Here is a 24,706-nt window from a genome sequence, read left to right on the forward strand (position 1 = left end):
CGAATCTTTCATTCTGCAAAAAATATATCCAAAAGTGATACATTTTCAATGATGACCCATGTGATACTTGACGGTATATGGACGACATGATATGACGTCATAGGATGATGTCATTTTGATGAAAGACTCCTACCTGATACTCACAAGACAACAAGTCACGAACAAATATATGGGTTTCCTTTTTTAGAAGCCACACACATCAATATCTGAATTTGTGAAAATATATTTTGTTTTCCTTATCCGTTTACATTAAAGTGCTAACGCTTGTGTGATGAACTACTTTTTTGGCAATTTGCCATATTCTTGAGTTTACTTTTGTTTTTTGTCGATATTGCAAACCTTGATTTTGAAGAGTAAATCAATTAAAATCAAGGTTTGCAATAAATACAAGTTTTGTTTGATTCATATCAACCTTATGAATGCTGTATAATATGATAATATGCAAATATATGTGGGTTTTTTGAAGGAAGGATCACGCAAGGACAGTATGTATGTATGTATGTATGTGTGTATGTATGTATGTATGTATGTATGTATGTATGTATGTGTGTGTATGTGTGTATATGTATGTATGTATGTGTGTGTATATGTATGTATGTATATGTATGTATGTATGTATGTATGTATGTATGTATGTATGCATGCATGTATGAACCAGCTATATGAAATTTGAAGTTGGTATTCCGACATATTGCCTAGTTATCAAAAATCATTCATTATGCAAATGACTAATGACCTTTACCCCTGAGGTCGTGGTATTGATGACGGAAATGTAATGTTGGCTTCTAAATGCCTATACCGGCAAAACTGGCCATGTATTTTCAATTAACTCTGAGCAGATATAATTAATGTGAAACAACATTGTCCAAGTCTGTGTTTGTAACTTAATACATTGCAAAAAAATATGGTAAAAAAAGTTTTTAAAAAGTCTGTTATTGTACGCTGTTATTGTACGTACAATAAATTTTACACATTTAGTAATCATTTTCAATTTACTGAGTTACAAACAAGGACTTGAAATATGTTGTGTCACATTAATTTTTCAAGTAGGAAGTCATGATAAAATTGTTTTATCAATTAAAATTCAAAATAAATACCCAATCCTCATCCATATGGCCACTTTAAAGTGAATAGAACTGTTTTATAGATAGCCCCTCCATGTTTCTTATCAGTCGCATAGGATATCTCCCGAATTAATTATTTTTATTGGACTATGAGAAGCACATAGTGATGTTAAATATTGATCAAGTACATATCTCTCTTGTACAGTATTGTTTGGGCGATATCCCTTACTACCGATGAAAGGGGGGTTTTAATTTGAAACAGCTTAAATTCATCAAGTACATATCTCTCTTGTACAGTATTGTTTGAGCGATATCACGTACTACCGATAAAAACGGGGGTTTTGAAACAGCTCTTATCACTTTGTATGGACGAATCCGACAGGAATTCAAAGTCTTTATCGTGATAGCTTTTACCATGATTATTTTATAACAATAAAACGCATATAGTACGCTTCTTATCAGGCACATTGATATATAAGGTTCGTCGAAATTAAAACAACATTAGTGGAATCCTACCACAACCATCCCCCGCCGACACACACGCATACACGCATGCGCGCGCATGACCTTTAATTCATTGTCACGTATTTTGTGTCATCTCATCATAGCACTAATAAAAACGGGTGTCCGTGGTTCTTGTTGACAGAAACCCCAATTAAAGTGATCATATGGATGAGGATTTGGTATTTATTTTGGAGTTTTAATTTACAAAACAATTCTATCATGGCTTCATACTTGAAAAATCAACGTGACGCAGCATACACCATGTCCTTGTTTACAAAAACATGATAAATTAAAATGTATGTTATTGTACGTACAATAACAGACATTTTTACACTTTTATTTTTTGCCTTTTTGCAATGTATTAAGTGACAAACACAGACTTAGGGAATGTTGTTTCACATTTATTTTTCAAGTAGGACGCCATGATAAAATTGTATTATAATTTTTTTTAAAAATCCAAAATAAATACCCAATCCTCATCCATATGGCCATTTTAAAAGTACACTGCAAATGAATTAATCACAATGTGAGCTATTTAACGTACTGTTGCAAGGTAAATCACACCCACATGCACTTCTGGGTCTATTTTCACCATTCCATACATTCAAAGTCCATGAAAACGTCATTGATATGTAGTGGGCGTAACCACCGGCCTTCAAAATGGTATCGCCCGGTATATAGCAAGAGGATTCCCCCGCCCTTCAATTTGGTATCGTCTGATATTACTAGTACTCTTCATCTCCGCACTCAATTTCACTCTCCGTGCATCAGACAGTCAAGGAACAGGCGACTCATCAGCATTTATAAGCGTAAAATTTAACCTGATAAGACAGCCACAAAAAGGGAACATCATGTTGAGGTGAGTCACGGAAAATATCTGTTAAATTCTTGAATTGCTCATTTTTGTTATTTTTTAATTTTTAAAAATTCAGTTCTTTTAAATGTTATAGCTGAAATCCGTTCGTATTCATGAATAATTTGATTTGAATGCAACGGAAAATATATGATCGTCAGAAAGTGCTCTTTCCTTTATGCGTTAGATTTTATCGTGCTAGCTATCTGCAATATGTAGAATAGAATGTAGTATGTCTACGACTATGTTTTTTTTCTTACGAATCGTCTGCGCCTCAGTGCCGAGTTGTTGTATATTTAAGCAATAAACTACCCCTGGGGATGGTATACCAAGAGGTTTTGACCAGTGAACGAAATATATGCACGAGCGATAGCGAGTGCATATATTGAGTTCACTGGTCAAAACCGAGTGGTATACCTTCCCCAGGGGGTGGTTTATCGCTATTATATTATACTAGTATATTGATAATATCGGAAACAAGATAAGAACTAACGTTTTCTCGTTTCATAGTATGCGCCTCTGTGTCTAATTTGCATAACAATAACGCTGCTTTTCAAGACAGCTGATCTTGGCCTCAATAATGTGAATGTTGTGCAGCGACTGAGGATGCAGCGACTGGATTTATTTTATCTGCTCGTCGTTTCTAGGGATAATCTGTACATTGATCGGCTCATTAAAAGTGCACAGTGATGAATAAACAACCTGTTTGACTCAAGGTATAAACTTGAAGTGGTTTATTCGATCGCTCCCGGCCGAATTCGTGACTCGCTTCGATCGCTCCCGGCCGAATTCGTGACACGGTGAAGTGATAGACAGGTTGATATTTACAATGTATTTATATTACTGGAAGTTACCTCAGCAGATTTAGGACAGGATCCAAGACAAATTTCTATTTAGATTAATAGTAAGTCGGCCAGTGTAACCTCTTTCACTTGCTTCATTTTTATGACAGGACAGGACAGCTCACCAATGTTTCCACTCCAGCTAGCCGCGCCGCGATGAGGCTGGGACCGATCTCGTGCATGCCTAGCACCTTGACCTTAGTACATGTAGTAGGCGATGATTTGAACAAATACGCGATGACTGGGTTGCTTTCGAAATTTCCTTCATAATTTCTCATAAAATATTGTCTCATTGAGAGAAAATCCTCCTCTGACAATTCGAAGAGTTCACTATCAGTATCACGGCGGACTACAACTCAACGCTCGTAAACGAACAAAATTTGGACGCGTGCCAGCAGTGCATTATCGTACCAGCAGTGCATTATCACTCGTTTTAGACGCGCTAGTTCGATGTCTAGACCAATCAGATCCCTCGATTTCCACCATCAATATACTGGTATAATATAATATACATTATATTATATTATACCAGTATATTGATGGTGGAAATCGAGGGATCTGATTGGTCTAGACATCGAACTAGCGCGTCTAAAACGAGTGATAATGCACTGCTGGTACGATAATGCACTGCTGGCACGCGTCCAAATTTTGTTCGTCTACGAGCGTTGAGTTGTAGTCCGCCTATCGGGAATGAAATATACACTGAGCTTGAGTCAAATTTAGGATCCTGACTACAATCTCCATAACCAATCAAGTTATGTCAAATTAGATAATCTCAAGTTCAAACAATCTTTACTACCAATCCTTTCTCTTCATAATTGACCAATCATATGAAGGTCAATACCAAATTCGCGCCAATATGTATGGAATGTAGTAAGGCCTATAAAAACCCTTATTTCTGTGTGATCTGTAGGAGTTTTGTTAGATGTCAATAAAGTACGAGTAGCTGTTCTTATAGTACTTGGTTGTGTGTGGACATCATTCCTTTCCAGAACCTGTTTCTAAACAATCGACTTATTCCACATTGTTTTTGGTGCCGAGACCAGGATGCCCGATACACAACCAACCCCTCAACAGTCTCTCGAAAAGTTGAAGGCTGCACGCTCAGCCCACCGCGGACATATGACAAGGCTCCTCGAGAAGGGAGAGGAAGACATGGAACACACCGGAGCATTCGATGCAACGGTACTACAAACTCTCCGAGCCAACCGTGAGCGAATCCTGTCCAAGTACACGGAGCTCATCAACCTTGACAAAGAGATCTATGCACTAGCCGAAGCAGAGGAATTAGCCGCCATCATCGACGAATCAGAAACCTACCTTGACCGAGTACATACGAAGCAATTCATATACTGTGATTTCGTCAACAACAAGACAAGAGAAATTTCTACGGAACCATCGACAACACAACGCAACTCAGAGCCACCAGCGCAACTACAGAGCTCGGATCAGCCAAGGAATCCGACTATCACTAGAGCAGGCCCCTCAACACTGAACCAAGCCAAGAATTTCGTAAACCTGCCAAAACTGACGCTCCCAACCTTCAGCGGAGATCTACTAAAATGGGTGAGTTTCAAAGACGAGTTTGCTTCCGTTCACGAGAACCCAAATCTTGATAACATACACAAATTTCAATATCTTCGTTCACAACTAAGAGGTGAAGCTGCACGTGCCATCGAGGGCATATCACTTAACAATGCTAACTACGGACATGCAATGACAATATTAGAAGAACGCTATGGTCAAACTCACGAAGTAGCTGATGCATATATGAGAGCTTTCTACGAATTACCCGCACCAAATGCCGAACTCTACAGTCTGAGAGATTTTCATGATACTATTGAGACTTATGTTCGCGCACTTAGCACACTTGGCAAAGAGGAAGACATATACGGACAAGGCATAGCACCTATTCTTATGGATAAACTACCTGATGATATACGCGAAAGGATTGCAAGGGAACATGGCAACGCGGGATGGAAAATGTCTCAGTTACGGGACGCCATCGGCAAGGAGGTACACGCCCTTCGAGCCAGGTCCTCACGGACACTCATCGGACAAGAACGTAAATCGGACTTTGAAACACCTGTAACTGCCGCCTTCTACACAAAGGGAGCATCCGACAAACCGCAAAAGACAAGATTGTGCGCATTCTGCAAGGGACCGCATCTTCCAAACGAATGTAATATCGTGACCGACAAAGAGAAACGCCTTGACATTGTAAAACGAGACAAACTTTGTTTCAATTGCCTAGGTAAACACAGAGTAAATGATTGCAAATCTAAGTTTTGTTGTCGCACTTGCAAGAGAAAACACCACACCTCGTTATGTAAAGGAATAACTCCCACAAAGGATGCCGACACTTCTACCGCAAATTCGGAAGGAAAGCAGATTCCCGCGCAAACTACTACTCAAGTAACTCTATCTTCAGCTGCTGACACTGATATAGAAAAAGGACAACTCCTTCTACAAACTGCAGTCGCCCAAGTCACCAACGCTTCAGGAGACATTACTGCAACTGCTACAATACTCTTCGATTTGGGCGCTACTCGTTCCTTCGTTACCACAGACCTCGCTAAAAGACTGAAAGCGAAACCTACGACTTCAAGAGTCACCAACCTCGCAACATTTGGAGATGACGATTCACGCACTCGAAAATTCGACGTTACAACACTTTCGATACGTACAATTAATGGAGGGAAATGCAACATTTCCGCAATGATCACCCCGAAGATCGCACCACCTACGAAGAATTTAATCACTCGCTCGCTAGTTGATTTACCCCACCTACGCGATCTAACACTGGCTCATCCCGCATCGGAAATTAATTCGTTTGAGATATCTATATTGATAGGAATAGATTACTTCTGGAAACTCGTTGGAAACCACATCGTTCGTGGACCCGGACCTATCGCCATGTCGTCGTCACTCGGTTACATACTCTCTGGTTCAGTACCAATTCAAGGTGAGAATGATTCAATATTCACAACAATTCTAGACACTGATACGGACATTCAACAAGACGACGTTTACGTTCATCAATACTGGGACTTAGAGACTATAGGTATCCATGATACACACAATACTACGGATAATTCAGACATCGATTTCGATTCTTACCGCGCTACGCATCTACGCATCGAAGATGGGAAATACGTTGCTAAGCTACCATGGAAGTCCGATCACCCCCCTTTACCAAGTAACTATCACATTGCTGAGAAACGGACACGATCATTAGCACGAAGACTAACGCCACAGTTACTACAAGTATATGACAGAATTATCCGCGACCAAGAAACACGAGATTTCATTGAAGAAGTTACCGATGATGATATCACCCACGGACACTATCTACCGCATCACTCCGTAAAGAAAGACTCAACAACGACACCTATACGTATTGTGTACGATTGCAGTTGTACACCCTCAAAGGATACGCCAAGCCTCAACGATTGCCTTCAGACTGGACCTACATTGTTAAATGATCTTACGGCTATCTTGTTAAGATTTCGTCTAAATAACATTGCCATCGTCAGTGACATAGAGAAAGCGTTTCTTAACGTCCGACTTGATCAAAGCGATCGTGACTTCACCAAGTTTCTATGGTTATCCAATCCCAACGATCCGGAGAGCTTATTCAAGGTCTATCGCTTCAAATCTGTTCTATTCGGTGCAGTTTGCTCTCCATTCATCTTAAACGCTGTCGTGAAAACACACTTAGAAACCCACGCGGAGAAATGGGCATCGAACGACCTCAGTGAAAATATGTACGTAGATAACGTTGTCACCGGTACTGAAGACGCGCAAGAAGCAAGGAAATACTACACAGACGCGAACGAAATAATGCAAACTGGAGGATTTAAACTACGCTCGTGGTCATCTAATTATAACGCAATTCGTAGCCTCGCTGAAAGAGATGGAAAACTTGAAGAGAATACAAATGTAAGTGTCCTCGGATTACGCTGGGACACCGACTCAGACAAATTATCTTATGCCAATAAGATGCCATTACAAGTACCGGACACTCTCATAACAAAACGGGAAGTAGCCAAAATCACTGCAAGTTTATTCGACCCACTTGGATATCTATCGCCTATTACTGTGAAGGCAAAACGATTCATTCAAGAACTTTGGAAGCAGAAAGTCGCATGGGATGAACCACTGGATGAAGAATTATCTAACCAATGGCAAGAAATTGCAACCGATCTACAAGTAAGTTCATCTACTTCAATTAGCCGTCAATACTTCTCTGATAATCCGGACTACAAAGACGTCCATGAATTACACGTGTTCGCCGACGCTAGCCCAAAAGCCTACGGTGCCGCTGTCTATCTCTGCAATAAGGACCACGCCTCACTAATTATGTCTAAGACTCGTGTCGCACCACTCAAAGAAATGACATTACCACGCTTAGAATTAATGGCCACACTAATCGGTTCGCGCCTAATCAAATTCGTATACAATGCCTTGAAAGACAAAGTCAACATTGCAAGACGTGTGTTATGGTCTGACAGTCAAATCGTCATTCACTGGATTCAAGGTAAGAAGAAATTACCAGTTTTCGTTAATAACCACGTCAGAGAAATCAACGAATTTCCATGCGAAATCAAGTATTGTCCTACTGCCGACAACCCCGCCGACTTAGTAACACGTGGCATATCTACGCAAGCCTTACAGAATTCAAGCCTTTTTTGGAGCGGCCCAATTTGGTTACGAAATGGAGATTGGCCTGTCTGCGAATTATTTGACAGTGCCATAAATCATGTATCAGTTTCGGACAATGACCTCACTGATACAACCATTGATCACGACACTTCGCCAACTACTACAACACAGAGTATTGGTATACAACGAATTATCAATATCGATAGATTTGGATCACTACCTAAACTACTACGCGTTACGGCACACGTCCTCAGATTCATCGCTCGCATGAAACGCGACGACTCACCAAAAACCGGACAACAACCTGACGCAGAAGAAATACAACAAGCTGAACATAAATGGATACAAGATATTCAACGCGAAGAATATCGCAACGAGATTCATTCACTACAAAAAGAGAGTAGAAAACTCGGACATTTAGCTAGACAACTGAAACTCTTCGTAGATGAACGCGGAACTCTACGTTGTGGCGGGAGGCTACATAACGCCCCACTCGACTTCACTACGAAATTTCAAATTCTACTTCCAACTACACATCGATTCACGTATTCAAGACTGGGCTAACACATAAACAACGCCTCGTCTACCATCGGAACACTGTCATTAAGGACTTTGACAGAATTCAGAATTCTGATTGAATTTAATGTGTGAACTTTAGTTATTTAGATTCGATATATATCCAACTATATTTACTCGATATGAACCTAGAACTCTATACTAGTTATTTGCATATAGTCTTACTACTATGATATCTAATCACTTTGAGTTTTTATTCATTGCCTTATTCTACGACTAGAATTTGACACAATACAATTTGAATGTTACGACTGAACTGAACAGTTTGATACGCTCATTAAATTTGATCAATACTACGCATGATGCTATTCATTTCGCGGCCCCGGAGAAATATCGGGAATGAAAAATACACTGAGCTTGAGTCAAATTTAGGATCCTGACTACAATCTCCATAACCAATCAAGTTATGTCAAATTAGATAATCTCAAGTTCAAACAATCTTTACTACCAATCCTTTCTCTTCATAATTGACCAATCATATGAAGGTCAATACCAAATTCGCGCCAATATGTATGGAATGTAGTAAGGCCTATAAAAACCCTTATTTCTGTGTGATCTGTAGGAGTTTTGTTAGATGTCAATAAAGTACGAGTAGCTGTTCTTATAGTACTTGGTTGTGTGTGGACATCATTCCTTTCCAGAACCTGTTTCTAAACAATCGACTTATTCCACATTGCCGTGATACTGATAGTGAACTCTTCGAATTGTCAGAGGAGGATTTTCTCTCAATGAGACAATATTTTATGAGAAATTATGAAGGAAATTTCGAAAGCAACCCAGTCATCGCGTATTTGTTCAAATCATCGCCTACTACATGTACTATTAAAGGTCAAGGCGCTAGGCATGCACGAGATCGGTCGCGGTCCCAGCCTCGGCGCGGCTGGAGTGGAAACATTGGTGAGCTGTCCTGTCCTGTCATAAAAATGAAGCAAGTGAAAGAGGTTACACTGGCCGACTTACCATTAATCTAAATAGAAATTTGTCTGGGATCCTGTCCTAGAGTATCAGTCATCAATCCGAGAGGGAAATCCTCAAACCCGAAAATCTACTGACGTAACTTCCAGTAATATAAATACATTGTAAATATCAACCTGCCGCCATGCCTATCGTCTCACTTCACCGAGTCGCGAATTCGGCCGGGAACGATCGAAGCACGCTGTATTTAATAAACCACTTCAAGTTTATACCTTGAGTCAAACAGGTTGTTTATTCATCACTGTGCACTTTTAATGAGCCGATCAATGTACAGATTATCCCTAGAAACGACGAGCAGATAAAATAAATCCAGTCGCTGCACGACGTTCACATTGAGGCCAAGATCAGCTGTCTTGAAAAGCAGCGTTATTGTTATGCAAATTAGACACAGAGGCGCATATGAAACGAGAAAACGTTAGTTCTTATCTTGTTTCCGATATTTTCAATATACTGGTATAATATAATAGCGATAAACCACCCCCTGGGGAAGGTATACCACTCGGTTTTGACCAGTGAACTCAATATATGCACTCGCTATCGCTCGTGCATATATTTCGTTCACTGGTCAAAACCTCTTGGTATACCATCCCCAGGGGGTGGTTTATTGCTTAATTCTACTAAATACCACGGCCCATATTTTGTGGTCATGACTTGATAATATTCGGTACCCAACTGCATCTCCATCTCTTATTATTTTTCCACATCTACATCCAAACCAGGTCACAGCGATCAGTTGTCAGGGGCAACGTGGTGTTATACTAAATAGATGTATTTGGCAAAGCTGTGACACATTAGCTTGTGGGCTGGTATAATGTCTGTGTATATGTGGCAGGGTTATGGCACAGTGAGTGAATTGTAGGCTGCGAGTACACATTTTGAATAAAGCTTGTGTATATAGGTCTATCCATATAAACCTCGTTCCGAGTCACAAACCTGTACGTAGCACAGGAACTTGTGGACTGATATTGTACAACTAAATGATCTTGTAAAACAGTTAAAATCGATTATGTGTATATTCCAAGAGCCCTCGTTCAAGTCGTGGACTTGAACTACCACGTACACTTATGGGCTCACCTTGAATGACCTTAGTAAATCTAAAAGAGTTATATAATTCATTGCTCGTTTATTCAAATGACCTCCTTTCCGAGTAGAGTCGCCGAAATGTAAGTACCGTGAAAACGTACGGACTGAGATTGGATAATTGAGTGACTTTATTATTAGTAAAACAGTTGAAGTCGAGTTTATTTCTGTATTAATCCTACAAGTGCTATTCAATCGAGAATGTCGCAAAGCCTGACAAGCGAGGTTAGTGACCATATAATCGATTTTGATCGATAATACAACTCTTTTGGAGAAGCTTGCCCAAGCTGTTAAATGAACTATCACGATCAATGAGCCTGATCACAAACGCCCAATAGATAGTATAGAACGAAAGTAGTTAGTCACTTCAACGTAGAAATCTATATTTAAAAAATCAGCTAAAATTACAACTTGTCATTGGTTCTCAGGTTCTGTTTGTGAAAGTACTGACTCAGACGAACATTATTTTATGTATCGCAGAGACATTTGTTGTTGATGTAGTGACTTCACATAGGACACACCCAATTAGTTGGTTTAATATCAGTGAATCAATACAGCAAAATGAATGCGCGACCGTACAAGGTCAAACACAGATGTACTAATTGGAATACCTACGTCACGGCACGGGTGAGGTCAGCAAACAGCAAAGCGTTTCATTGTTCTGGTTTAGGGGTTTCCATTTCAAAACAATAAGATCATAGCTAGTTTACACACACGTTTATTGTCACACTATATAAAAATAGAAGCAAGAAAACTAAAACAGAACGCCATATGGTGGGACCATTAACACACTCAAAATTTCAGTCCCCTGATTAGAAGTCAGTCTAGTCCGATCGATCCGTAGACAAAATATATAATTTTACGACAAAATACGCGCATCACACACACACACACACACACACACAAACAAACAAACAAACAAACAAACAAACAAACAAACAGGAAACAGTCTCACTAAAGAGATGACGCTAGATATGCAAATGAGGTACCAAAAAATGTCGTCTGCCAAATACTTATTTCTCTTTTCGGTCAAAAACACGTATGCCACACAAGCACAAACAACATTCCGCATATTGCCTTTCTGTGACGCTCAATGTATATCGTCAACGTCTGCCAAAATGAATGACATCGGCCTGATAAAAATGACACTCGCATATCAGTTGTTGGGTTTTGGGTTTTGGGTTTTTTTTATAAACGTGAGTGTCACGAACGCAAAATAAAATCGGTAGTGCTGCGCTTTCAGACACAATGTCTCTTATCAGCGCCAAAATGAATATCGTCTGCAACTGCCAAAATAAAAATGACACGCCTTTCTCATTTTTACGCCCAAAAATATTTGTCACAGAAACACAAATCATTATTAAACAGCACTTGTGACCGTGCAAGCTGTACCAGTTCAATACCCTTTTCAGCATGCTACCAGCATTTTATTATTAGAATTCAATGAAGTGATGTTGTCCTTGAAATCGGCGACGCTCAGAAACAGAATGAAGCTTACTGAATTTCATGAATTGTTTATAACCCTACGTCAGCAACATCACACAAACGTTTTGTCGTTACCATGGCGACAAGGAACTTACATTTATGCTCACAATCAAGACAAGTATTTTACTTCAATTGCACGATTCCTCTGTTACTATAGTAACAATACCCATCGGGTGACATCTATCTATAATACTGGTTTTAAAGTGGTAGTCATGAAAGCCTCATGTTCAAGTGAAATCAGAACACAATTACAAGTGCACAATTATATACTTTTCCCAAATATATTCCTTCGCTCATCCTAGTGAAATACAAGTGACCTAAGGGACCGTGTTCCTACGAGTCAAAGACGAGTAACTCTACTTGAGATTTGAGTAGAAATTTTATACAGTGCATTTAATTTAAGACATGAACTTAATTAATTAAGATCTTGAGTTAATTAAGTTAAATTAATTAATTAATTAATTAAACCTGAGAGTCTAATTAAGATCTCTAACAAGTATACATTTTTGTTAACAGATTCATAATTTCGCTGACTGTACTGTTATTGTGCGTGGTCATCAACGTTGGTGCTCAGGGTGAGTCTTATTTTCTGTTCCAGTAAATACGTTTGTCAATTCTGTCTAATAGTGAACAGTTACTTAAATTTATTACCCCAAACTCCTGGACTGAAATCGGAATTGAAACGTTTGTTTACAAAAGATTGGGACATATTTTTTTAATGAAGACTTTTGACTTTTTTTGTAACGAGGGGAACTATTCAATCGTTCAGTATGATTTAAACAACACAGAACCAAACAAACAAACAAACAAACAAACAAACAAACAAACAAACAAACAATTAAATTTGCTCTGAGACACACACAGAAACGAAAGACCATTTATAAATGAACATTTACCTTTCAAAATTTTCACTTGCCTTTCCTAAACCTACATTCAGTATATGTAACACGGTAACTTGAGAAAATATAATGAATTTGCACTTTACGGTATAGATGCCCGGTCTGTTGCGTAAAATATAGCCCTCCCTGGATTCTGTTGGCTAAAAAGTAACCCTTTTTTGTGTCCTGCCTAGCGATTCGTGGTGACACGGCCCCCGAGGTTATACTCGTATTTACCCTTGGGGGTGAACGATGATAAATATTGCGGAAAAATATGACAATTTTTATATTTTTTGTCTGCAGATGTCGACTTGAAAACGTTTACTGTCACAGATCCCGACACCATAACTTACAACGTTGACACTGCGGTCACGATCAACTTTGACGTGAGCGCGAAGGCTAAAAATGGCGGCACTGATGCCTCAGTTACAGCCATTGATGTCTGCTTCTGCATGTTCGAAGAGTATTCTGCAGAAAACGCGTCTGCAGCATTTTCCGCGACGTTTACCCCTTCACCGTTCCCAATAGCGGCAGGAGATACTGAGGACATAACCAACATCAACGCCACACTAACCCTGGACAGTGCAAACTGTGAGGCATACAGTCACGTGTGTGCTGTTGCTACCGCCACTGGTGATACAGACGACAGCAACGACTACAAGTGTATTGGATTTGGCACTGCACCCTCAAAGGCGGGAACCAAAGATGTTTGTCCAGGTATTTAGAATAATCCGTGACACAATCCCGGCAGACAGACAGACAGACAGACAGACAGACAGACAGACAGACAGACAGACAGACAGACTAACATACATACATACATACATACATACATACATACATACATACATACATACATACATACATACATACATACATATAGACAGACAGACAGACAGAGACAGACAGACAGACAGACAGACAGACAGACAGACAGACATACATACATACATACATACATACATACATACATACATACATACATACATACATACATACATACATACATACATATAGACAGACAGACAGACAGACAGAGACAGACAGACAGACAGACAGACAGACAGACAGACAGACAGACAGACACAGACACATACAGACAGACTGTAACTATACATTTTTTTAACAATTTGTACATATTTATTCAGATTAAATGTCTTATTTAAATTAATTTGATTATTTACAGAAATAACAACAGCTGCAGATACTACTACAGGTAATTATATATTAAAAGGCCTAACTAAGTCTCCTTCTTCATTAGCTTTGGTGGTTAGCGTTGTCGGGTGTTGAAATATTCTTAAAACGTGTACTGATTTGAAATTTTGTGCTTTGAAGCAATTTTCAATTTAGTTAGATGAGGATGGGGGTCTGAGACTTAAATATAAGATGTTATTTTTTATTAAAACATTGAACTATTAATATTATCCCACTCAACAAAGGAATCCTACACAGGTGTAGATTACCATATTTAATAACTTAAACACATTTCTTTTTGGTTGGATACTATATATATTTTGTTTCCGCTGTGCAATAAATCTATGACTATACAATTGATAATCAATTTCCTAAATTGTTTTCAGATGTGGCCAGCGGACATGTCACTGGAATATCTTTGATATTGGTCAGTGCAATGGTAGTGATTGCCCAAGGCTTTATATAAGCAACGTCAGGTAAAAACTCATTAACTCAACAACTCAAGAGACATTGCTCAAAGATATATTTATGTATTTGTTTACACATATGCTGAGAGAGAGGGGGAGGGGGAGAAAGGACAGACAGACAGACAGACAGACAGACAGACAGACAGACAGACAGACAGACAGACAGACAAACAGACAGACAGACAGACAGACAGACAGACAGACAGACAGACAGAGTATAACAGAGACAGATAGAGCCAGGAAGGGCAAAAGGGCACATGCAGACAGACAGACAGACAGACAGACAGACAGACAGACAGACAGACAGACAGACAGACAGACAGACGTAGATAGGTAGGTAGGTAGGTAGGTAGGTAGGTAGGTAGGTAGGTAGATAGATAGATAGATAGATAGATAGATAGATAGATAGATAGATAGATAGATAGATAGATAGATAGATAGATAGATGTTTGTAATTACAATGCACTTCTATGTCGCAGAAGTAAGATAGATTCACAAAACTGTAATTTCATCGTCACATCATTTCTTGTTCTAACAAGTCTTCTCTTTGCTTCCAGACACTTTACATATGTGTGGGAAAAGAAACTATCAGAGTTTCTGCCAGTGTTGAAGATATTCATTTATTGGAATATATTAAAAATGGAAGAATTCGTCTTTCTTTTTCCATCATGGGGTATCGAGGCTTTCCAATTTTAAATTTTCTGTGAGCTCATCTTTGAAGGCATGCATCACTTTTTCGTATATGAAACACACCCCCAACGGCCATACATAACCCTTATCCTTTACAATGTGGACTGGGGACAAATTTCGCTGAAAATCAAAGTACTTCACATCTCTCTAACTCATCGTCATACATCACCATACTACGGCGACTCTTATCAGCCAACGCTTATTTTTCGTTGCGCCAAGAATGCTCTAACTCTGCCATATGAAATATGAGACGATGAAAGGAATGTTTCCGTTCACCCTCTTGTTTTCAAGTCAATAATTTAGTATTGTGGCGGCCATATTTGATCTAAAATGACTTCAATTTGAGAACATTGTAACTTTTACGTCAAAAAGTTCTGCAGTGATTCCAGATTTTTTTCTTGATTTTGACTGGGTTTGAGTTTTCTTGAACAAATTAACAAATTTCCGAAATTGCACAAATCAGGGTTTGTGATGTATCGGCAAGCATCATCTTGTTAAGCTCGTCCACTATAACGAATCATCTTATTGGGCAGTACTATGTAAATCGCATCAATCAGGTTTTGTCATGTGGGGGCGTGCTTCATATGAAAAGTGTTGTTTGTCATGAAGGGCTTGAAATTGGATTGTTACAATATTTACTGCATCGTTGTCCAAGTTGACTTTTCTATCGGATCTGAATAGTATTTTTTGTGGACCAAAATCATAACCAAATATTATTTGAGACAATTTTATTGCAATAGCAAAGAATCAAGGATTACAATAAGCAGACCTATAACTTATCTCTCTGCATTTTTATTCCATTATATTACTGTGATCGTGGTAACGTTTGTCTACAGATTCACTTCTCTGAAAGTAAGAAACGCGAGAACACAATAGCGCATTGTTTGTTTTATCAAAAGTAGTACACAGCTGCTGCTGGTGGTGGTGGTGGTGGTGGTGGTGGTGGTGGTGGTGGTGGAAATTTAAAATTTAGCACCATATTTGGTGCTAGATTAAGGCATTTCCCTAGATGTGGTACAGGAGATTTATCGCAATCAAAACAGTGTATAGCCTCTATAGACTAACCAATGTGACGCTTGACGGTATATGGACGACATGAATGAATCATCCGATGACGTCATAGGATGATGTCATTTGATGAAAGACTCCTACCTGATATTCACACTGGTCAACAAGATAATCTAGTCAGCAATAAATATAAGGGTTTCCTTTTTAAAAGGCCCCTTAAGTCAATATCTCAAAATGCGATTGTTTGTGTACACCTTTCACATTAAAGTACTGCCTGTCTTGTGTGATAACTACTCTGTTGGTACAGCTACTACCAAACCAGAAAGACTATAGCATTTCACTTTGGCAGCATGATGTGTTTTACATCCCACACAGTATATGTTAACCCCCTCAACGGTAGAGGGCGCTATTTTCTCTCTTCCGGTTTCCATTGTAGAAAGGGCTACTACGTGGTACAATATGCTTACGTCTTACACGTTTTTATTACAAATTACACAAACGAATTACAGGTACTGATGGCGTGCATGCACATGAATGCTAGATATTATCTTTGTGAAAACAAATATACTGTTATGTGTTTGCATCTTCCTTGTCCCATCCACCAGTGATGTTAATTTGTCACTCAGTGTTTACAGTGAGATAAAATGTATCACTTTATATGCTTGTGTGGTACCAGTGTCTGTATTTTGTGTAATCTAATTCGTAACAAAAAACGTGTCAAACGTAAAAAAACATTGCAGTGTGCCACCTAATAACCGTTCAAACCAGAAGATGGAATATAGCGCCCTCTACCATTGTGGAGATAACATATAATTTGACAAATTCTGCCGGAAGAACAGCGCCCTCACAGTCGATTGTGTAAAGGAGAATTGAAACTCTATAGTCACTCTAGTTTGGTAGTAACAATTTGCCAAATGAATTTACTTGATCATTTTTAACCATGAGACGTTTACTAAATGTGTTAAGGCACAACACTAGCTATTCCATCTGAAATCTAGATTTTAAAGAGTAAATCTAGTAACAATTACAGTTAAAAGAAAATAACCTTTCTTCAGAATCTCAATCACAGTACGATTATTTAAGCAATAAAACACCCTTGGGTGGTATACACTCTTAAGTACACACTGGAAATGTTCAAAATGCACTCGATAATATCCCTGATAATGGTATACATTGTGGTTTCGACCATGTACAAGTAAACAACCTATGGAATCAACTGGTCAAAACCTAGGGGTATACCCCCGGGGGTTTACCATCACCAGAGACGGTTTATTGCTGTTGTATTATACTAGTATATTGAAATTTGTAACAAAACATCTTTGAAGTGGAATGAAAACTGTACTTCAAAGTGGATAATAAAGCGACCAACTTTAAATATGGTCTAAGTATGTGTTGATTTGTTATCTAAATGGTAACTCCCCGCGCGCACGATGACCAGCGAGAATTGTCACATGCCGAAATTGCGACTCATGTATGATCATAACTAATGAGGTACTTTTAGTCTCGGTTACCCAGCCTCTCGCCACTGGGGGCTCTGCCTACGAAACCACCCTAAACGAGAGTCTGGGGAAACGAGATTTCATGATCAACTCGCCCAACTCTGATTTCGGGTGCTCTCCCCCAGGCAGCGCCCCCAGCGGCACGATGCCGGGTAAAGGACACTAAAGGTACATAACTATATTACAGTGAACTCGTCTGATTCAATCTTAACGTGAACAGAATGTATAAGTGACTCATCATTTTTTAAGATGTTTGTTTTGTTCGATGGTACTTTGTTCGATGACCTGATCGGGGTTAATGCTTACAGGTTGTACGTTGAGCCGTACACCACGATACAATACACGGCATAACAAACCAAACCCGTATTTTGTTGCATGGTCATGGCAAACCCAACACCACGGAACATCGGATCAATAGTATAGCCAATCCAGAACACAATCCTGGCAAAGACAAACAGGAAAACCAGTACTGGAATAAGTTTCATTCCAACTTCATCCATGTAGGACGCCAGGATCCATTTTCCCACCAAACTAATGATGAGTTGTTCCAGTGTATTCTGTGTGTATCGCAAAGGAATGTCGAGTAATTCGATGTCTTTCTTCACCAGGGGGTTGATCTGCCGGGTCAGGAAACGTGTGTTTGCGACGTAAAAAATCCCAGCTAGGAATACAAGCACTTCGAAGATTTGCCATCGTAATGTGTACACGAGTCGTTCGGTCAAACTCGGCAAAGTGGGTGTGGATAGTGGTAGAAAACGGTTAGCAACGACTAACGTGGTGACATTGAGCACCAACGCACCGATGAACTGTTTCACGACAGATTGTTGGTTTGAACTAAGTGTGGCCATTTTTGAAATCTCGCAGTCACAGAATAGGGTGTGTTTCTTGCACCACTATCTCGTCGAAGACTAGTTGAAAGAATGTAACCTAGCTATATCATGAGGCTGACCCCAAACTATATACGTAAAACCATATGTAAATAGCAACCCTACTGAGTAAAGAGGACACTGACCGAGGTCTATTGGTCTACTGTCTGCCGTCATCACTTAGTCGAAGAGGGCGCTGCATTACCGAAGTTCACAAAGCAGTAAATTAATTGTGAAGAGGTCATGTTGCATCTTATTTATGAATTTTTATGCCTAATTTTTCGAACTTTGTTGTGACTTTTAAAAGAAAAATAACAGACAAAAAGTTCATTTTCCAACAACGTCGGCAGATATTTGATGACTTTCCAAACATGACTTAAACTCCTTCCAATACAACACTCAGAAAAACGTCTCCACATGTACCCATGGTTACACTTATCCATGGTGACACGTTAAATGTATGCAAATTTATGCAAAATACTTGATTCTGATACATTTATATCTCTCAATGTAAGAAGATTAAACAGAGCTGTAAATATAAATTGTTCACTTCTGAATATATTTCATATTGTTCTTTGCTGATAAAGTCATACCTTAGCAGAACACAAACAGAAATATTTTTCTCGATTTACCAATTCTTATTACAAAGTGAAGGCCCAGCGGTCCTATCCTTTTGTGTAAATTATAAAACAATATAAAAGAAATATCTCACTAAATGCGAACAACTGTTCCATCTGAAATCTAGATTTAAATAATTAATGCAATAAAAATTACAGTGAAAATAAAATAACTTTCTCTTTTATTCTTCAGAATCTCAATCATAGCACGATTATTTAAGCAATAAAACACACCCTGGGGTGGTATACGCTCTCATGTATACTAAACATTCTCTCAGGAAATACTGAAAATCATCGTCGCAAACCACGGACTGTTTTACGGCAACGTTCTTAACGAGCGGCCATTTTAGAAATAATAACTCTGGCTGGCGAGAATGGCTGAAAAAGCACTCGATAATATCACTAATAATGGTATACGCCGAGGTTTTGACCAAGGCATGTAGAAGTCAACAACGTATGGAGTCAACTGGTCAAAACCTAGGGGTATACCCCCGGGGGTTTACCATCACCAGAGACGGTTTATTGCTATTGTATTACACCAGTATATTGACATTTGTAACAAAACATTTTAGAAATGGAGCTAAATCGAGTCATCGTCATACATGACTGCCCTCTACGGCGAGTCTTATCAGCCAACGCCGAAAGGCGTTATTATTTTTCGTCGCGTCAGCCGGGGAAAAATGCTCTAACTTGCGAGTTTCAAGTGTACAATCATAGGCACTCGAATCAATTTGTATGAATTTTTTAAAATTTAAAGCCTAATACATCAACACATCAACAAAATGTTAGCCCTATGTGATCGATGAGGGCGCACATTACAGGGATACTGGGATACTAGTAGATACATACAAAACAACCCAAGTTTCAGCTATTTATGCGAAGCTTCGAGGACTGTGAGAGAGTCTAGACTCTTGTGTGATCATAACTGAGGTACTTTACGACAGTAAACGTCGTAGGCACTGGAATCAATTGTTTTTGTAAAATATGAAGTATTATTTAATTTACTCATACAAATTGATTCGACTGCCTATGGTAAACGCGTTGTCTGATTCAATCTAAACTTGAACAGAATTAATAAGTGACTCATCAATTTTGATGATGTTTGTTTTGTTCGATTGTCACAGTTAACTGTTTACAGTTTGTATGTTGAGCCGTACACCACGATACAATACACTGCATAACACACCAAACCCATATTTTGTTGAATAGTCAAGGAAAACCCAACGGCACGGAACATCGGATCACTAGTATAGCCAATCCAGAAAACAATCCTGGCAAAGACAAACAGGAAAACCAGTACTGGAATAAGTTTCATTCCTGCTTCATCCATGTAGGACGCCAGGATCCATTTTCCCACCAAACTTATGATGAGTTGTTCCAGCGTATTCTGTGTGTATCGCAAAGGAATGTCGAGTAATTCGAAGTCTTTCTTCACCAATGGGTTGGACTGCCGTGTCGTGAAACGTGTCTTTGAGACGTAAAGGATCCCAGCTACGAATACGAGCACTTCGAAGATTTGCCATCGTAGTGTGTACACTAGTCGCTCGGTCAAACTCGGCAAAGTGGGTGTGGATAGTGGTAGAAAACGGTTAGCAACGACTAACGTGGTGACATTGAGCACCAACGCACCGATGATTTGTTTCAACACAGATTGTTGGTTTGAACTAAGTGTGGCCATTTTAGAAATCTCACAGTCACGGTTTTAGGGTGTGTTTCTTGTACAACTATCTCATTGTTTGTCGTCGAAGAACAGCTGAAAGAGTTCAACCTATCATATAGTTGATCCAAGATGATAAATACGTAATACCATTACATAAGTAGCAAACGTACGATAGGAAAGAACGCTGACCGAGGTCGACTACCTTGCCAGAATCGTCAGCATTTAGCCGAAGAGGGCGCTGCACTCACAAAATTTGATATGAACGTTTCATTGGACAGTAAAATGAGTAGAAGTCACGTTGCAGCTTTTTTACATCTTATTCGGCCAAAAAAAGAATAATTGTTTCTGGTCAGCGCGCGCATCACTTAAAACATCTCAAGTCGTTTTTTTTTCGTGTTTGTCAAGCCTATGCAGTCTGCAGATCCTTGAGGAAAACATAAAAATAACTCTCCCCACTTCAGTGAACTTATGACAACTCAGTGCAGAGCGAGCCAATCATGAACAAGCAAATGACATCTGCCCTACATACACACTTGCTCTAAGAGTACTAAATAAAAAGAACAGTAACTGCCATAAATAGTTGACTGAGTGACAGGTTTGTTGAGAATTTAAAAAAAATCGCATCGTCGCACCATTTTAGACAAACTGTTCTGACCGGAAACAATTCTTTTTTTTTATTTTTCGTATTTTATTTTTTTCCGAACTTGTAGAGACTTTAAAAGAAAAAATAACCAACAAAATGTTTCTCTTCAAACACCGTTGGCAGATATTTGGTAACTCTCTAAATATGACTTAAACTCCGGTAGAGAAATCCTCCATATATGTCAAAGTGGTCACGTGGCAGTAATTGTGGATCAACCGGAACAAAACAATGGAATAGAAGTAAATAAAGACATCTCGCTGGTTTCACTACATCCGATTTTAATCAGATTGAAAGTTGGCATTCGTGTCAAATTTATAATCTAGTGTTATGATTCAAGTATTCATTACAGTTACTTCAAAATCAAACATTAAAATCTACTAAACAACTCAGGATTTTATATATAAATAAGTAAATTTTAAAAAAATTCTTTAAAAAAAATGTTATTTATCAAATACAACACTCTGAAAAATGTCTCCACATGGAACCATGGTTACACTAACCCATGGTGACACGTCAAATGTATGCAAATTTATGTAAAACACTTGATTCTGATACATTTATATCTCTCAATGTAAGAAGATTAAAAACAGCAGTAAATATATATTGTTCACTTCTGAATATATTTTATATTGTTCTTTGCTAATAAATTCACACCTTAGTAGAACACAAACTGAAATATTTTTCTCGATTTACAAATACTTACAAAGGGAAGGCCCAGAGGTTTTTATCTTTTTGTCTAGCAATATAAAAATATTCCACAATATATATTATATTATATCAATTATATACCTACAACAATCATAAATACACAAAATAAAATATTTACATTATATTTTATTACATTAAAATATATGTTAGTGAAATATTACATAATAGAATATGATATTACAGTATCTAACTACATTCTCCAAATATTACAAAAATATAATATTTACATTTTATTACATTAATTCTTTAAATATTTCCACAGTATATTACATTATATAACAATAGTAGAGCTAAGCACTTTCATTAAAATATTTCAAACATATCATATTACATTATAATTATATTATATAAAACACTCTGGATATTGATGAAGTGCATAAAGGTACCAGTCATTGCCAAAAACTTTGCAATCCTTTGGTTTATCTGTTGTGTTTTGTCATTTGAAAATCGCAATATATACAAATATTTTTAAAATAACTGACAATATTGATTTGAAATTATAAAACAAAAAACGAAATTTAATAACATTATATTAATGATATACAGCAATCACATTATTAAAGTAACTAGACATGTTTTGTTAATGAATAAAATTATAAAAATTATAAAAATGATTACAAAGTGCACACAACATATATAAACAAACAAATCAAGCAAAGTACGACATTTAATCACGTGACTAGCATATACATAGCCACATGACATATCCTCTTCAAATACTGCGCGTGTCTGTTTTCTGGAAAAGATAAATAAAAACGGTAAAAATCCTAAAATGATAAAGTTTACTAAAAAAAGGAAATTTGTTGTCCAATAAAAAATGGGAATGTAAAACAACTTCGCCGTGTTTTCCTAATAGGGAACTTGCAATCCAGACTGAGCATGCTCAGATGCAAAGGACTATGGGATTGTCTGTGGTTATCGTAGTACCTAATCTAGAATAAACCTCCTACAATGGTCAGGTTAACCATGGATTGATTAGTTGTGGTTACAAACAATTTAACAATATTGTTTACAACACTGATCGATCGATTGACATTTATTATCATATTTCCCATGATGCAACATTCAAGATGGCAGGTTTGCAAGTTCCCTTAGTAAGATTCCAATAGACAGAACATAGAGAATGGTATTAGTCAGATTATTACAGTTAGTTATGGTGTGTGTAAAAAAGAATTCTTTATTTGTTTGTTTGTTTGTTTGTTTGTTTGTTTGTTTGTTTAATCAGCTATTTATTTATTTATTTATCGCCTATTTGTTACAGCATTTCTATAGTTGAAATCTTTTTGTTTTACTGAGGGTATTATACATGTAGACAGAAATAAGATTCAGACATTGCTCATAGCTTATATTGTAAAAAGTCATTCCTGAAGTTAGTAATCAAAAATCACTCCTAGCTGGCTTGACTCTAGGATCTAGAGATAAACTATTCCAAAGTACAGTACACTAGTAAGAAGTTGCAAATTTTCCCATTTCTGTGATCATATTTGGGATGACGAGATTGTTCTATAAGTTTGAAGTGTTCTTCAGTGGGAATGTCAACTTTGGCATTAATTGTTTTATATGTCATGGTGAGTCAGGTACACTTTCTCCTGTTTTCTAAGGTTTCCCATTGCAGGTCTTTTAACATTACGGTCACACTGCAACTGTTTTGGTATAGCGTGCTTGCCTGTCTGTCTGTCTGTCTGGTTGTCTGTCTGTCTGTCTGTCTGTATGTATGTATGTATGTATGTATGTATGTATGTATGTATGTATGTATGTATGTATGTATGTATGTATGTATGTATACAGTACCGTAGCCTGGGGTTAAGGGGGCAGCCCCCCCCCCTGAGATTTAGGAAAAAAGAAAGACAAAAAAGCTACTTTTTGAATACAAAGCGATGCTATTAAAATCGTTATTTACGTGACGATTCCTAGCATGCACGATTTAAATGGATAGTTCACTAAAGTGACTGTACACTGCTGACTCTTGGCTAATATGTATCTTGTATCGCTATTGTACCCTGGCTTAACTTTGAATAAAATGTGTCCAGTTAAATTTTTTTAACTTTTTGCAGCAAATTAAAAATTCTTTGTGCGGGAAAGTACAAAAGAAGTGCGCACGTGCACTGTGCATTTTCCGTGAGTAACAGTAGTCTTGAAAGTCTCCTTCATTTGAAGATAGCAAGTCGGAATTATAATGTCAGCGAGTGAAACTCAAAAAAAGACGGGAAAAGTCGTTCAACGTGAGGTCGCCTGCTATGCTGCATGCAGTGACTCCGAAGATGCGCTCGATCTCATTTACATCTTGTTCCTTATTTTAAAACATTTCATACTGATAAAACGGCAGATCTCTTTTTGGAATATTTGGTGGCCCTAAAAAACTATTAAACTAGGTACGCAGTTTAAGATCCACTCTTTGAAGATCCACTTTCAATAATTGTGTTCGACGTTGT

General features: G+C 38.1%; 2 protein-coding genes across 2 annotated transcripts; one reads left to right on the plus strand and one right to left on the minus strand.

The window, feature by feature from the left end:
- The first annotated feature begins 4,310 nt into the window (after nucleotides 1-4,310).
- LOC144450013 (uncharacterized) lies at nucleotides 4,311-8,492 on the plus strand. The gene has a single exon (XM_078140580.1). The coding sequence runs from the start codon at nucleotides 4,311-4,313 to the stop codon at nucleotides 8,490-8,492; it is 4,182 nt and encodes a 1,393-aa protein (XP_077996706.1).
- A 9,590-nt stretch (nucleotides 8,493-18,082) lies between these two features.
- On the minus strand, nucleotides 18,083-18,628 carry LOC144450014 (transmembrane protein 79-like). Its single transcript, XM_078140581.1, has one exon. The coding sequence runs from the start codon at nucleotides 18,626-18,628 to the stop codon at nucleotides 18,083-18,085; it is 546 nt and encodes a 181-aa protein (XP_077996707.1).
- Nucleotides 18,629-24,706: the final 6,078 nt, after the last annotated feature.

The sequence above is a fragment of the Glandiceps talaboti genome, chromosome 19, assembly GCF_964340395.1.
Source record: "Glandiceps talaboti chromosome 19, keGlaTala1.1, whole genome shotgun sequence".
Classification (NCBI taxonomy): domain Eukaryota; kingdom Metazoa; phylum Hemichordata; class Enteropneusta; family Spengelidae; genus Glandiceps; species Glandiceps talaboti.

What these genes read in the sequence shown, in the direction of transcription:
- LOC144450013 (XM_078140580.1), top strand. Translation starts at nt 4,311, where the DNA reads ATGCCCGATACACAACCAACCCCTCAACAGTCTCTCGAAAAGTTGAAG.
- LOC144450014 (XM_078140581.1), bottom strand. Translation starts at nt 18,628, where the DNA reads ATGGCCACACTTAGTTCAAACCAACAATCTGTCGTGAAACAGTTCATC.